The following is a 13,891-nucleotide window of genomic DNA, read 5'->3' on the forward strand; positions in this document are numbered from 1 at the left end:
TAAAATTAGAATCCTAAATTATCTAAATTGTAAAATTATACTAATTATCTAATTAAAATAATTATAAAGATTACTTGATCCTAAATAAGAAAAAAAAATCACTAATCTAAAAATAAAAAGGTAAAATGTAAACGTGAGCGATTTTTGTGATTTTCATTTTGAATAAAACAAATAATTAACTAATTAATCCTAAAAGTGTAAAAATAAAACCTAAATGCCATACATGGTATTTTTGATATTTTTCATGATTTTAAAGAAAAAAATATGCACAGAAAATACGAACAATTAACACAAATTCCTACAAAAATCATATATAAGCAAACAATTGGAGGAAATCTATTCTCTTAGATTTTATAGGAATAATTCACATAGGGTAAAACTCACACAGTATTAAAATTCCACAACTAGTATAAAATGTGTCCAAGCTGTGTGAGATATAGCTGATGAAGAGGATGGTTGGTTTTTTGGTTAGTCACGTGTCTCGCTATGGAAACACTAAACAGTCTTTACACTGCTTTTCTGGTAAGTCTTGTCATTTAGCTATGATGAGCAAAAAAGAATTAAAAAGTGGCTACAAAATGACTTACTAAGTACTATATATGAAAGATAAGTAACATGGGAGGGGAACTTTTGTTGGTCTGCAGAAAACTTTAGTGCCTAAAAACCTGCCAAGATTCATCAAAGCAAAGTTCACTTGACAAAAAAGCTTCTTCTTTTCAGGTGAGGTAAAATATAATATTCTTTGAGAACAAAAATGATTTTGACGTGGATCTTTAATGATTGTTCTTTAACTTTTGCTTTTCTCATGACTATCATGTTTTATAGGAAGAAACTGATCAGTATAAGTCAAGAACTTCCTTCTGATTTATAACAGAAGCTATTTGCAGACAAAGATAATTGCTTGTGTAGTAGTATATAGTGCTATGTGGAGAGTTGGACCTATTTGTTGGTTTTCTTCTTCTTGAGTACTTTGTGTAAAAATGGCTGGTATGCTTCCTGGTGTTGAACATGCTAGAAGGAGGAGATTTCATCATGAGAGGGGTGATAATTGTGGTTTTTCATCCACAAGGAGGTCATCTTTTTCCCTCTACACAACCAACCATGATCAATACCATCTTAGTTTAGGCTGTCCCAAGGTACTAGTAAATTCCTCTTGACTACTACTGCTACAACTTTGATTGCTTCCTTTTTCATGTTTCCTTCTGCCGAGAGTCTATCGGAAACAGCTTTTCTATCTTCACAAGATAGGACTAAGATCTGCATACACACTACGCTCCCTAAACCCCATTTGTAGGGTTTCACTGAATTGTTGTTGTTGTTATTGTACTACGACTCCTTGTTTGATAGAAATTTTTTGTATAATCATCTGGTATTAGGAATAATTTACGGGTCAGATTAATCTGGATTCTAATCTACTAAAGAGAGAAGTGCTCTTTACCAAGTGTAGTTCTTCCTTTTTTTTTGAGCTAGAGCTAGAAACCTTTAATTAACGAGGATGGATCTCATCCGTCCCACCAGTACTCTTGTCGGTGGTTGATAGAATGAATTGATAATAACTCTTATGTCCTTTTCTTGTTTCTTCAATTGAATTAACAGCAAAGAAGTGCAGCAAGCCATGGATACCAAGATGAGAAACTAATTGAAATTGCCAGAGAAGCTAAGCAAAGGTTGGATGAAAGGCTAAGTGCACAGTGCAAATCAGAAAAGAAGAGGTAAAAGTCCAAGTTTCCCCAACCCCTTACTTCTGGTCTTTTTTTTTTAACCCTTTATCTACTTAAGCGGATCAATAATTTAAACTTGATGTGTTCAACATTTAACGATCTTATCACTGAATCAATTGTGCTAATGAAATATGTTCAAATTTTGATTTTTGTTGTAAATTCAATAACTCTTTCACATATATATTTGTATTTCGTGTCAAAAATGTCAGATTCAATTGAAGCGATCCGCCCATATTTATCTCACTTGGCACTGATTGTATATTTCATTTGTTGTAATGGAATCCAGGAGTACTATCAATAATAGACAAAAAATGCAAGGGGTGGTGAAGATTAGGCCAATATTGGGGATGAATGATTTGCAAAAAGAAGTGTTTAGATTAAAGAAAAGTGTGTCAAAAAAGTTCATCAATTGGGCAAAGTTGGGGTGGAAATCTTCAGAACAAGATGAATGTGCCATTTGCTTGGACAAATTCAGGAAGAGGGACAACCTTATACAATTGCCTTGTGCCCACAAGTTCCATTCCAATTGTTTGGTGCCATGGCTTGAGTTTAATTCGCATTGTCCTTGTTGCAGAATGGAAATCTTGACCATTCGATAATCTTCTCTGTATCGTACCAATTTTATCGGATGTCCACGAAGAACGTCTTAACTACATATTAAGTAGAAAAGAAACGAGAAAACAAAAGATGCATCTTTTCGTTTCGTGCCCGAAACTTCTAAAATAATATAATATAAAAGCTTTCTTGTTATCAAGCTTAGTGACTCTTAAGTATTTGAGATTGTGCCATATACATATATGTAGGGGTGTACATGGACCGAGTTGGTTCGGTTTCTATCAAAACCAAACCAAACCAATTATATCGGTTTGGATTGGTTCGGGTTTGTCGGGTTTTTCGGGTTTTCGGGTTTTTTTGTTACATGAATATTATTTCAATCTTACGTTATTAAAATTATAGATAACGCTTTGATAAGTAAATATATGTTTAGTAAATATGGAAAAAATTGACAAACATATGATCTATTAAAATATTCTAATGGGAGAAATTTTTTAGTAACACATGATAGTTATTTTCTTAGTCGTCTAACAATAATTTTTTGTTAATTTACGCTTTCAAGGTTAATACATGAGAGGATCCCAAATATTTCTACATTTTCTAAAGAAATATCACTACAAAGTCTTAAAAATATAAATAAAATTTATATATTTATATGTCGGTTTGGTTCAGGTTTTTTTACTCAATACCAAACCAAGTCAAACCAAACCTAGTCGGGTTTTTTAATCGGTTTGGTTTGATTTTTCGGTTTGGTGCGATTTTCCGGTTCGGTTTGAACACCCCTACATATATGTATGTGAATCATAGGTATACATTGGTTGAACTAAATATACATATTTGAAACTTATACTATAATTCAGAACTCATGTCATCTAAATTCTATGTACGCCACTAGAACAAAGGGCAGCAGTGAAGAAGCAGCAGCACCTATGTTGGCACAAGATTGATGTCTTCCGCTAGGACGAAATAATTTATTTCTATTATCAAGAACTACATAATTTTTCCTATCTCAGAAAATTAAGAGAGCAATATTCAAATAACATTATCCTTTTGAAACGGAGAAAATACTACTTTTTCATTATACATGATAGAAACAACACATTAGTCTAACCATATTTAACTGTTACCTTTAAGTTCTAAACTGATTTATTAAAAGAACCGAGCTCAAAAAATACAAACTAGATTAGTTTATGCTGACTTAATAGAGTAATTCCAATATATGTCTTAAAGAGCTACTTAATTCTACCTGAGAAATATGATTTTAATTTCCTGATCTTTAAGACTGATATGGTTTGGCTAAAAAAATTACGAATTCATATATATAAATCATACCGGACAATAGATACTTAAATCAAATATTCAAACTTCAAAAACAATTAAAAAATCATAAGAAAATAAACTTTAAAATCAATAAAAGAGGCAAATCACCTTTTGGTTGTGATGGAATAAATATAATCCTTATATTTCTAGTTATAAGTCTATGATTCAACATAATAAGCGTTTCCTCTTTTACTAACGTTAGGTATTTTGAATCTAAGTTAATCGAGTCTCAAAGTTGAGATAATATACTTCAAAAATTACAACTCTAAGATTCGATATAATGAACGTTTTCTTACATCATCCAAAAAAAAAAAGGAACATTTCCTCCTTTACATCTTGTTTGGACGGTTGTTACCTATTGCATTGCATCGTATTATTACTTTAAATATAATGTTTGTTTTGATTGTTACTTAAATTTTATTGAATCGCATCATTAAATCTGTAGTTACGTAATAATGACAAAAATTGTCACTTTATGGAACGACAGATTTAGTGTGGCAGCTAGGGGTGTTTATAAAAACCCGAAAAACCAAACCAAACCGACCAAAAAAATCGATACTTTTTGGTTTGGTTTGGTTTTGGTTTTGAATTTTAAAAACCGATCAAATTTGGTTTGGTTTTGGTTTTAATCAGAAAAAACCCGAAAAAAACCGAACCAAACCGACTATAAGAGTAGCTATTTTAAATTTGTTATTACACCTATATATATGTATATTTTTATACAAAAATTTTATGGTAAATGTTAATAGTTTGCCACTTTTAGTATAGTTCTTTACCTTTACATTCTAGTTTGATTGCTAGTTTTCTTTTGTTAAGTGTAAGAATTCATTTCGTGTTAAAAATAATATATTTTTAGTTGAGTCCTTAAAATATTTATCACTATTTGATTCAATTATCATCAATATATCTGGGTAAATAATAGATTTTTCAAAGGGCAATTGATTTGATAGTGTTACATTGAAAATATGGTCGCCGGAGTATGTGTTTGGTAGTGTATGTTTTATATTTAAGAAAAAACCGACAAATAACCGAAAAAATCGAAAACCCGACAAAACCCGACATAAACCGAATCGAGAAAAAACCGACTTAATTGGTTTGGTTTGGTTCTAATATTTGAAAAACCGACTTACTTGGTTTGGTTTCTTTTTAGGGAAAAACCGATCCAAACCGAACCATGAACACCCCTAGTGGCAGCGTCGTTATCTTGTTTTTTCTCTCATCTTGCCCTTCTTTATTATTAAATAATCATATTTTATCCTTTACCATACTCTTTTATATAATAATTCTATTCCGTGTCTTTCTTTCTTTTTTTCTTAGTAATATTACAAGTTTATTTTTTTTAATTGTTGGTGCGTGACATCATGAAAAAACGACAAACAATACAATCTATCCAAATGTTATATTCATCAAACTATATAGTATTATATAATACAACATGATATATTATGAAATGATAGGTAGTAACAATCCAAATTAGCTGCTAATGACCTTAGACATTTCGAATCTGAATTAATCGGGTCCCAAATTGATACTATATCATACTTCAAAAGCCCAAAAAAAAAAAAGAGGTGAAATATTATTGTCGTAGGGGGTGGGGTGGGTGGTAGGTGTTGGGGAGGGAGAGGGCAAAGGTTTGCATTTCCTGGGAGGTTCCCGGGAGGAAAGACAGTCAAAACTCCCAAATTCCTCATTCCTTAACTTCTACGACATAGAATCATTCAAACTTTTAGATCTGAACAAACATTGTCCAAAAAGAAGAAGAAGAAGAAAAATTCATAAACCCCTTTGCACAATTTCTTCTTCTTCTTCTTCTTCTTCTTCAAAAACCCTTTGCACAATTTCTCAGTAATATCATAAACCCATATACAAACAAGACCCAAATCATACAAAAAAACACAAAAGATTGGATTTTTAAATCAATGAAATTAGAAAAAACATGATGGAACTCAAACCCCTTAATTTGGTTCCACCTAATAGACCCCCACCAGGTCTTAATTTCTTTCCAAGCCTCAATCCACCACAAAAGACTTTAACTTTCCACAAATTTTTAGTCCTTTTTCTAACTTTTATAGCATATGCAGCTTTTCATGCCTCAAGAAAACCTCCAAGTATAGTAAAATCAGTTCTTGGCCCTGAGATCAAAGCCCAAAATGGCACTAATGGGTGGGCCCCATTTGAGGGTCCAAGTGGGCCCCACCGTTTAGGGGAGCTTGATCTTGCATTCTTGTTAGCATACTCAATTGGGATGTATTTTGCTGGACATATTGGTGATAATATTGATTTAAGGCTTTTCTTGACTGTTGGAATGCTTGGTAGTGGCATTTTGGTTATTGCTTTTGGTTTAGGTTATTTTCTTGATGTGCATTGGCTGTTATTTTTTGTAACTGTTCAGATTTTATGTGGGTTGTTTCAGTCTATTGGTTGGCCTTGTGTTGTTGCTGTAATTGGAAATTGGTTTGGGAAGGCTAAGAGGGGGTTGATAATGGGAGTTTGGAATTCAAATACCTCAGTTGGTAATATTATTGGTTCTTTAGTTGCTTCATCTGTATTGAGTTTTGGTTGGGGTTGGTCATTTTTATTGCCCGGGATATTCATTTTGGTCGTGGCAGTGTTTGTGTATATGTTTCTTGTAGTGAGTCCTGATCATATTGGTTTAGAATTGGCTTCAAAGGAGATTGAGATGAATGTTGAGGGAGTTGCATTGGTTGGTAAAGAGACAGGTGAAGCTGAAGAGGAGGGAGTCGTCGTGGAACCCGAAACTGAGGGTGCAATTGGGTTCTTGCAAGCCTGGAGGTTACCAGGAGTTGCACCCTATGCATTCTGCTTATTTTTCTCTAAGCTAGTGGCCTACACTTTTTTGTATTGGTTGCCCTTCTACTTGAGGCAAACAGGTACTTATTTCGCCGAACTTTTACTAGGAAAAAACTACTTTTTGACGCTACTTGATTAAGTTGAGTATTGTTTCCATTTTGGTCATTGACAACGCTACCATCCTATTTTCTATATGAATAACTCGACTTGAATGATAAGAAATTGCTGCTTTCCTCTTACGCTGGAGTATTTGAGATTGGAGATGCGTTTGGTTGTTTCATTGCATATTGTGTTTATTTGCTTATGCTAGACGAGCATAGGGGTAGCAAAGCCTTCGCTTGCTTAGTTTGGGGTTTGAAACGGTTATGGTGTTCAAAATCAGCTCTTAATCTGCTGAGCATGATATTAATTAACATACAATTGCTCTGTTTATGAGTAAAGTTTTCCCCTGTTCTACATTGACGAGCCTAACAAAACATTTTTTTTTAAAAATCTAATGTCATTTGTGAAAAAAATTTAAGCTTCGTTTCAACCACTCCTGCATGGGTTGCACACTTACAATTTTGTTGTTTTTGCAGTTGTTGCTGGTGTGCAGCTATCTCACAAAAGTGCTGGGATCCTTTCGACAGTTTTTGATATTGGAGGAGTCGTTGGAGGGGTTTTGGCAGGGGTCACATCGGACATAATTGAAGCTCGTGGGGTTACTTCCATTGTATTCTTGTTGTTATCAATGCCGGCCCTTCTTTTTTATCGCATATATGGGAGTGTATCTATGTTTACCAACATCACTTTGATGCTCGTTTCTGGTGCACTTGTCAATGGTCCTTACTCCCTTATTACCACAGCAGTTGCAGCAGATCTTGGTACTCAGAGCGACATAAAGGGGAACTCTCGTGCATTAGCTACTGTTAGTGCAATTATAGATGCTACTGGTTCGGTGGGGGCAGCTCTTGGGCCACTTTTAGCAGGATATATTTCAACAAGAGGATGGAACAGTGTGTTTGTTATGCTAATTCTTTCAATATTCATTGCAAGCCTATTGTTAATCCCTATTGTGAAAAATGAGATTAAAGAAAAGCTGAATGAGGGGAAATGGCTTTGGATCAGCATGATTAAAAGGTGACTTGGAATCTCTTGAAGGCAAAGCTACAAATACCTCTATTTGATTATGATAATGGTTCACGATTTGAACCTTTGAAGTAGTGCAGGAGCCCCTGTTTTTTTGTATAGATTCTTATAGCTCTCTATAGAGAAATGAGGAATTCAACAGTAGACTTTCAAGATAATGCTTATACAACTACTATTATTCTGTATAATTGAGCTGACTTTCGAGTATCATTTTTGTGCCTTTGGGATTTCTTGTAGAATGAGGTGAATGTAATGCTAGTCTTTTGAAACATATTGATGAAATAATTTTCTCACTCTACTCTCTATTTATTTATTTATTTTTTTTCTTTCTCGGTAGTCGGATTTTCAAGATTCAATTTTGTCAAAAACATAAATCGGGTATATATAATTCCAGTAGTATAAGATTTGCAGTCATCCCTCTTCTGGAATAACAAAAGACCATTTAAACCCCTTTGGGAATCACTAAATTGGATTCAGAATTTTAATATTTTTATTTTGAATTATAATTTTAGTTAATTAGTTAATTCTTGAAGAATATACAAGGCACATAAACAAGATCTGATTCATCCATTGGAGCAGCAGCAGCCGGCGGATTTGGAAGCGCGCCCGGCCATCCCCGACTGTGATCCAGGTTCCATCTTTCTTGTATTGTATTCACTCATATCTATTTACTGTTGCCTTGTCGGCAATTTTGATTGGATTAATTGCTTTTTCTATTTTTGGTGCTTAGTGGTAGTGTTTACCTAATACCCTGTGCTTATAGTGGTGGTAGTGAACGATGTGAGAGTAAGGTCATGTCCTCGGGTGGGGCTGGGGGTGGGGTCCAGGGGTGGGAAGGGGGCAAGAAAGCCTCTAGGTTGAGAATTGGGTCTTGGAACATTGGGACGTTGACGGGGAAGTCTATAGAGTTAGGTAAGATTCTTCAGAAGAGGAAGATCAATATAGCATATGTTCAGGAGACTAGATGGAAGGGTAGTAGGGCACGAGATGTAGACGAGTTTAAACTATGTTACTCAGGGAACGCTGCGGGTAAGAATGGGGTAGGTATTTTAGTAGACATGAACCTCAGGGAACTCGTGGTTGAGGTTAGGAGGGTAAATGATAGGTTGATGAGTATTAAGCTGGTAGTTGGTGGGTTTACTGTAATCGTGATTAGTGCATACGCTCCTCAGGTAGGTTTGGACCAGGAGGTCAAGAAGCAATTCTGGGAGGATTTGGACGAGATGGTGCGTAGTATCCCGCACATAGAGAAGTTGTTCATTGGCGGAGATTTCAATGGTCATATTGGGGCTAGTGCTGGGGGTTATGATGATGTGCATGGAGGGTATGGCTTTGGGGATAGGAATGAGGGAGGTAATTCATTGTTGGATTTTGCTAAAGCTTTTGATTTGGTTATAGCTAACTCGAGTTTTCCGAAGTAGGGAAGAACGACCTGGTCACTTTCCGAAATTCAATGGGCAAGACGTCAGATTGANNNCAAGGGAGTAACAACAATAACTTTCACATCCCGGCAAGGGAGATAATCAATATACTAACACCATCCCGGCAAGGGATTGATCATATCTCTTTCCATTTCTTTCATTTCTTACTCAATAGTATTTTTATTGTTCGAGCCAGCGCTCCAAAGAATTTACAATTCATAACCAATCCTCAAACCCTTCACATTATGTAGAATTCATCAATTAGCATAGAAGAGTCTCAAAAATATCAAAAATACGTGCAAACAAGGACCCACGGTCATGCTAGACACCGGTGTATAGATACTCGTCACCATGCCTATACACCGTACTCGATCATTTAGCAATTAGCAATTAATAACACACTAATCCTATTCCCTCAAGCCAAAGTTAGATCAAACACTTACCTCGGTCCAAAGAATAGCAATCAATCCTCAAATACCGCCTTTCCTCTACAATCCGACTCCGAAACAATGATATCTAGGCATAATTAATTCAATAATATCAATAAAGACTCAATGGCAACATCCCATAGCCTAGATATGAATTTCCTAACATTCTTCCAAAAATACCAAATTTAGACACCGGGCCCACATGGTCCAAACACGAGGCTCGTACCAAAACCCAATCACCCATAACCCCACGAGTTCAAATATATAATTTGTTTTAAGATTCGACCCCAAATTGAGGTTGAATCACCCAAAATTCTCAAAACCCTAACTCTACCCAAAACCCTTAATTTCTACTTTGATTTCATGATTTAGGTCTAGGAATTTGATAAATGATGATAGAAAATGAAGAAAACGAGTTAGATAATACTTACCCAAGAAGCTTTGGTAAAGGATAGCTCTAAAAATCGCCTATGGGCTGTGGAAAAGATGAACTCGTGTGTATTATGTGAAACATCCCGTCACTGGTCTGTTTTTAGGCTTTTAAAATAACTGGGCAAAAATGCCCTATGCGATCGCAGAAGAGGGGATGCGATCGCATAGGGTCAGGTTGGATGTGCTTTGCGATCGCAGAAGACACATTGCGATCGCATAGAGTAAAATAAAAGGGGGCTGAATTTTGTACAACGCGATCGCGGAAGCTGTAATGCGATCGCATAGAAGGGTTTCTGGGCCTTGGCAATTTGCTCTATGCGATCGCGGCCTGTCCTATGCGATCGCATAGAAGGAAAAACTGGGCAACAGACAGCAGCAAATTCTGCTGCATTTTCTAAGATTCAAACACCCCGAACCACCTTCGAAACACTCCCGAGCCCTCGGGGCTCCCAACCAAACACACACACTTAATCAACAACATCCTACGAACTTAACCATGCGATTAAATCGCCAAAATAACATCATAAACTAGGGGTGGGCATAAAATCCGAAAAACCGAATTCCGAACCGGACCGAATTATTTTCGGTATTTTGGTTTCGGTTTTTTTGGTATTTCGGTCTAATTCGGTACTAAATTTTCGGTATTTCGGTATTTCGGTTCGGTACTCGGTTTCAGAAATCTGAAATTTTGGTATTTCGATTATACCGAAATACCGAATTTTAAATAGGCCAGTCCACAGTCCACTACCCTACCCATCCCCAGCCCNCCTCCAACCAGAAAAACGTTACCCGTTCTAACGGCCGAAACCCCCTTCTGCGCCTCCTGAGCAAGTAGACCTAGGGTCTGATCACTCTGAAGGCTTCGCCTCATCTCAGGGTGATTTCTCTGAACACTCCCAACTTCTAGGAGAAAAAGCCTTAGGCAAACGACCCATGGAAGATCCTCCAATTCCATCCACCCCAAAGAAATCAAAAGTTGATTTCTCTGCCTCACTCGAGACTGACCTAAATTTCTGGGATACCCTAAATAGGGATCTTTTTCATTACTCTTAAGGACAAGCCCATCGCCCATGGAAGGATCGTGGATCTTGATGATATGGAAGCCCTCAACTGTAAGGTTAAAGAGCTCTTTGTTTATCAAGGGTGGGAAAAATTCCTCTCTATTCCTCCGCCTAGTGTATATGAACCCCCGGTCAAAATGTTTTATGCAAATCTTCGCTCCAGTAAACCAGATAGGCTAGAATCTCTAGTGCTAGGTAAGCACATTGTTCTTGATTGTGCCTTGTTTGACTCTCTTTTCCAATGTCATTGCTCTGGTTTCCCTACTCTTTTTAAAAATGTGTGGCCTGAGGATTTTGAAATTTCTTTTGACCAAGCCAAACATTGCATTGTTGAGTGTCCCTCTGAAATTCTTCCAAACCAATTGGGCCCCAGTGATGTAAGTTTTGAAACTCGGGTTCTAGCCCATATTGTGGCAACCACTCTGCTTCCCCGTACTGGTTCCTTTTCAACTTTCTCTCAAAGGGATACATTCTTTGTCTACTGCCTCATAACCAAACTCAAACTCAAGCTTTCCTCCTGGGTCATCAATTTCATGATAGAAAGTGCTGAAGATCCCACTAGTTTACCCTATGGCATGGCAATCTCTCATATTCTGGAAGCCTATCAAATTTCTCTATCCAACTATCCCTTCATTACTGTCTGCAAGTCCTATAATTCTAGAGCTTTTTCTAGTATGGGCTATGTGAGTATCAAGGGCTCCTGGGTTAAGAAAAGTGAGAGTGAAGCAAAGCAGGCCCCTATGGAAACTAAACCTTCATCAGTTGTTCCTTCTCCTACTCTTGTCAGTTCTGAGCTTAGTGAAAAACTTAGCTCTATTGACTCCAAACTCTCTGACATCAAGAATCTTCTTTCCGCCACTCAGTCCACTGTAGGGGTGGGCATAAAATCCGAAAAACCGAATTCCGAACCGGACCGAATTATTTTCGGTATTTTGGTTTCGGTTTTTTTGGTATTTCGGTCTAATTCGGTACTAAATTTTCGGTATTTCGGTATTTCGGTTCGGTACTCGGTTTCAGAAATCTGAAATTTCGGTATTTCGGTTATACCGAAATACCGAATTTTAAATAGGCCAGTCCACAGTCCACTACCCTACCCATTCCCAGCCCAACGCCCAAGCCCACCCACCCTTCTTTATTTTATTTCTAGCCCAGCCCAGCCCCAAGCCCACCCATCTTCTTTAAGTCTGACTTAGAGTTAGAAGAAACAAATTAACAAACCAGAACCCTTGCCCAGTTGCCCTAACTTTGTAGCAAGTATAGTGAGAGAAAGTGGACGATATCGCCCAAGCTCAGCAGTCAGCAGCATCGATTACGATTTGGCGTCGGCGATTGGGATTTTGGGGGATTTCCGACTTCGCACCCCTAGCTCCGACTCCTCACTCCCCAGTCTTCAATTTTCAAAGGTATGTTTCTACTTTCTAGCGATACCAAATTAGGACTGTGAAATCATTTGTGTTGAGAATGTTTGTAAATGCTTTAGGATTATCGAAGCCACAGAAGCAGTACTACTTACCTTAGATTCATTTTGATCCTAAACTCAGTTTAAATCTGTCCGAAATTCTGTCTCTGTTTAACATTTGAAATTATGAGAACATTAAAGCAAGAACTTGGTATCGACTGATGTTTGCCTTATCCCCTGTTGACCTGTTGTTGTGTACCGAGCTGTGTCAAAAAATACACACTTTACCTAGCAGCAGTCCCCTTCTTCCACTTTAAACACCCCAAAGACAGAGAAAAAAAAAGTCTGTGTGTGTATTACTGACTTAAGGATCCATTTAAGTCCCTTGCATGCTAATTCTGCTGTACTTAGCTAATCTTTTCCAACCAGTTTCTTTAGTCGGGGTCCAAAAATCATCAATGTGGAAAGTTAATCATGATGCAGTTTAATGAAACAACTGAATTGCAAAGAGACTGATTAGTAAAACAGTTGAAGATTATATTATAAATACAAATGCTAAAAATGGTCGTAGTAAAACATTTCAAGGTTATAATGTATATGTCGAAGTGATCAAATTCTGTGTTAACAGAATACCCGTGGTCTCAAGGATGTTAACAGAACAGAAAGAGGAAAATGAAGGCTTTGATTTATCTGACTATCAACTCTTCTCGCTTGGTTATTAGCATTGTCTTGGCAAAAAAACTGCATTAAAGAAAACTTATTCTGCTTTTTTGTTTTCATTCTCTTGGTTCATAAAACAAGGTTGTCGAATCTGGAAGAAATGTGAATGTTTGGCTTTCTTGTTAAGTCTGCTACCCTATGATTGTACCCCATGATTGTTAATTTGTGTTTATATTTGTTTAATTTTGTATAGATGGCAGATACAAGTAGAGTAAGTGATGCTGGTTCAAGTGAAAGTTTACCTATTACGGTAGATAGTAACACCAACACCATTGATACCCAAGATTCTAGAAAAAGGAAAGCCATGCAACCTAGGTCTGACGTTTGGAACCATTTTGATAAATTTGAGGTTAATGGGGTTGGGAAAGCACGATGTCGATATTGTAAACAAGCCTATGCGGCTAATTCATCTAGGAATGGAACAACAGGATGGAAGAATCATTTGCTTAGATGCAAAGAATACCCACTTAACATTGATAAAGATAATAGTCAAACAAAGATAAATTTTCAATCTTGCCAAAATGACGAAGGATCAATTTGGAAATTTGAACAAGAAGTTGTTAGGAGGGCCTTAATTGAGATGATAGTTATTGATGAACTACCATTTAGCTTTGTAGAAAATGAAGGCTTTATGAAGTTTATGAGAAAAACTCAACCATTATTTCGTCTTCCTTCTCGTAGAACAATAACAAGGGATTGTTATGAAGTTTACAGTGAAATGAAGCAAAATCTAAGAAAGTCTTTTAGAGAAGCACAACCAAAAATTTGCCTCACAACAGACACATGGACTTCACTACAAAGAATAAATTATATGTGTTTGACAGCCCACTTCATTGATAAGGATTGGAAGTTGCATAAAAGAATACTAGATTTTTGCCCTATTACTAGTCATAAG

The 13,891-nt window shown here is 36.6% G+C and overlaps 3 protein-coding genes across 4 annotated transcripts; all 3 read left to right on the plus strand.

The window, feature by feature from the left end:
* Nucleotides 1–634: 634 nt before the first annotated feature.
* LOC109210627 lies at nucleotides 635–2,471 on the plus strand. 2 transcript variants are annotated; one of them, XM_019374076.1, is made up of 4 exons: nucleotides 635–725; nucleotides 826–1,136; nucleotides 1,597–1,712; nucleotides 2,008–2,471. In XM_019374076.1, the coding sequence occupies exons 2-4, from the start codon at nucleotides 981–983 to the stop codon at nucleotides 2,318–2,320; spliced, it is 585 nt and encodes a 194-aa protein (XP_019229621.1). In that variant the 5' UTR covers nucleotides 635–725; nucleotides 826–980; the 3' UTR covers nucleotides 2,321–2,471. The 2 variants fall into 2 exon arrangements, with proteins under 2 accessions (XP_019229621.1, XP_019229620.1); XM_019374075.1 differs by having other exon boundaries at nucleotides 635–720.
* Nucleotides 2,472–5,206: 2,735 nt separating this feature from the next.
* On the plus strand, nucleotides 5,207–7,840 carry LOC109210629 (putative glycerol-3-phosphate transporter 5). The gene is made up of 2 exons (XM_019374078.1): nucleotides 5,207–6,487; nucleotides 6,986–7,840. Exons 1-2 carry the CDS (start codon nucleotides 5,533–5,535, stop codon nucleotides 7,528–7,530), a joined length of 1,500 nt encoding a protein of 499 aa, XP_019229623.1. The 5' UTR covers nucleotides 5,207–5,532; the 3' UTR covers nucleotides 7,531–7,840.
* Nucleotides 7,841–8,329: 489 nt separating this feature from the next.
* On the plus strand, nucleotides 8,330–8,956 carry LOC109210625 (craniofacial development protein 2-like). The gene has a single exon (XM_019374074.1). The coding sequence runs from the start codon at nucleotides 8,330–8,332 to the stop codon at nucleotides 8,954–8,956; it is 627 nt and encodes a 208-aa protein (XP_019229619.1).
* Nucleotides 8,957–13,891: the final 4,935 nt, after the last annotated feature.

This window comes from Nicotiana attenuata, unplaced genomic scaffold (genome assembly GCF_001879085.1).
Source record: "Nicotiana attenuata strain UT unplaced genomic scaffold, NIATTr2, whole genome shotgun sequence".
Classification (NCBI taxonomy): domain Eukaryota; kingdom Viridiplantae; phylum Streptophyta; class Magnoliopsida; order Solanales; family Solanaceae; genus Nicotiana; species Nicotiana attenuata.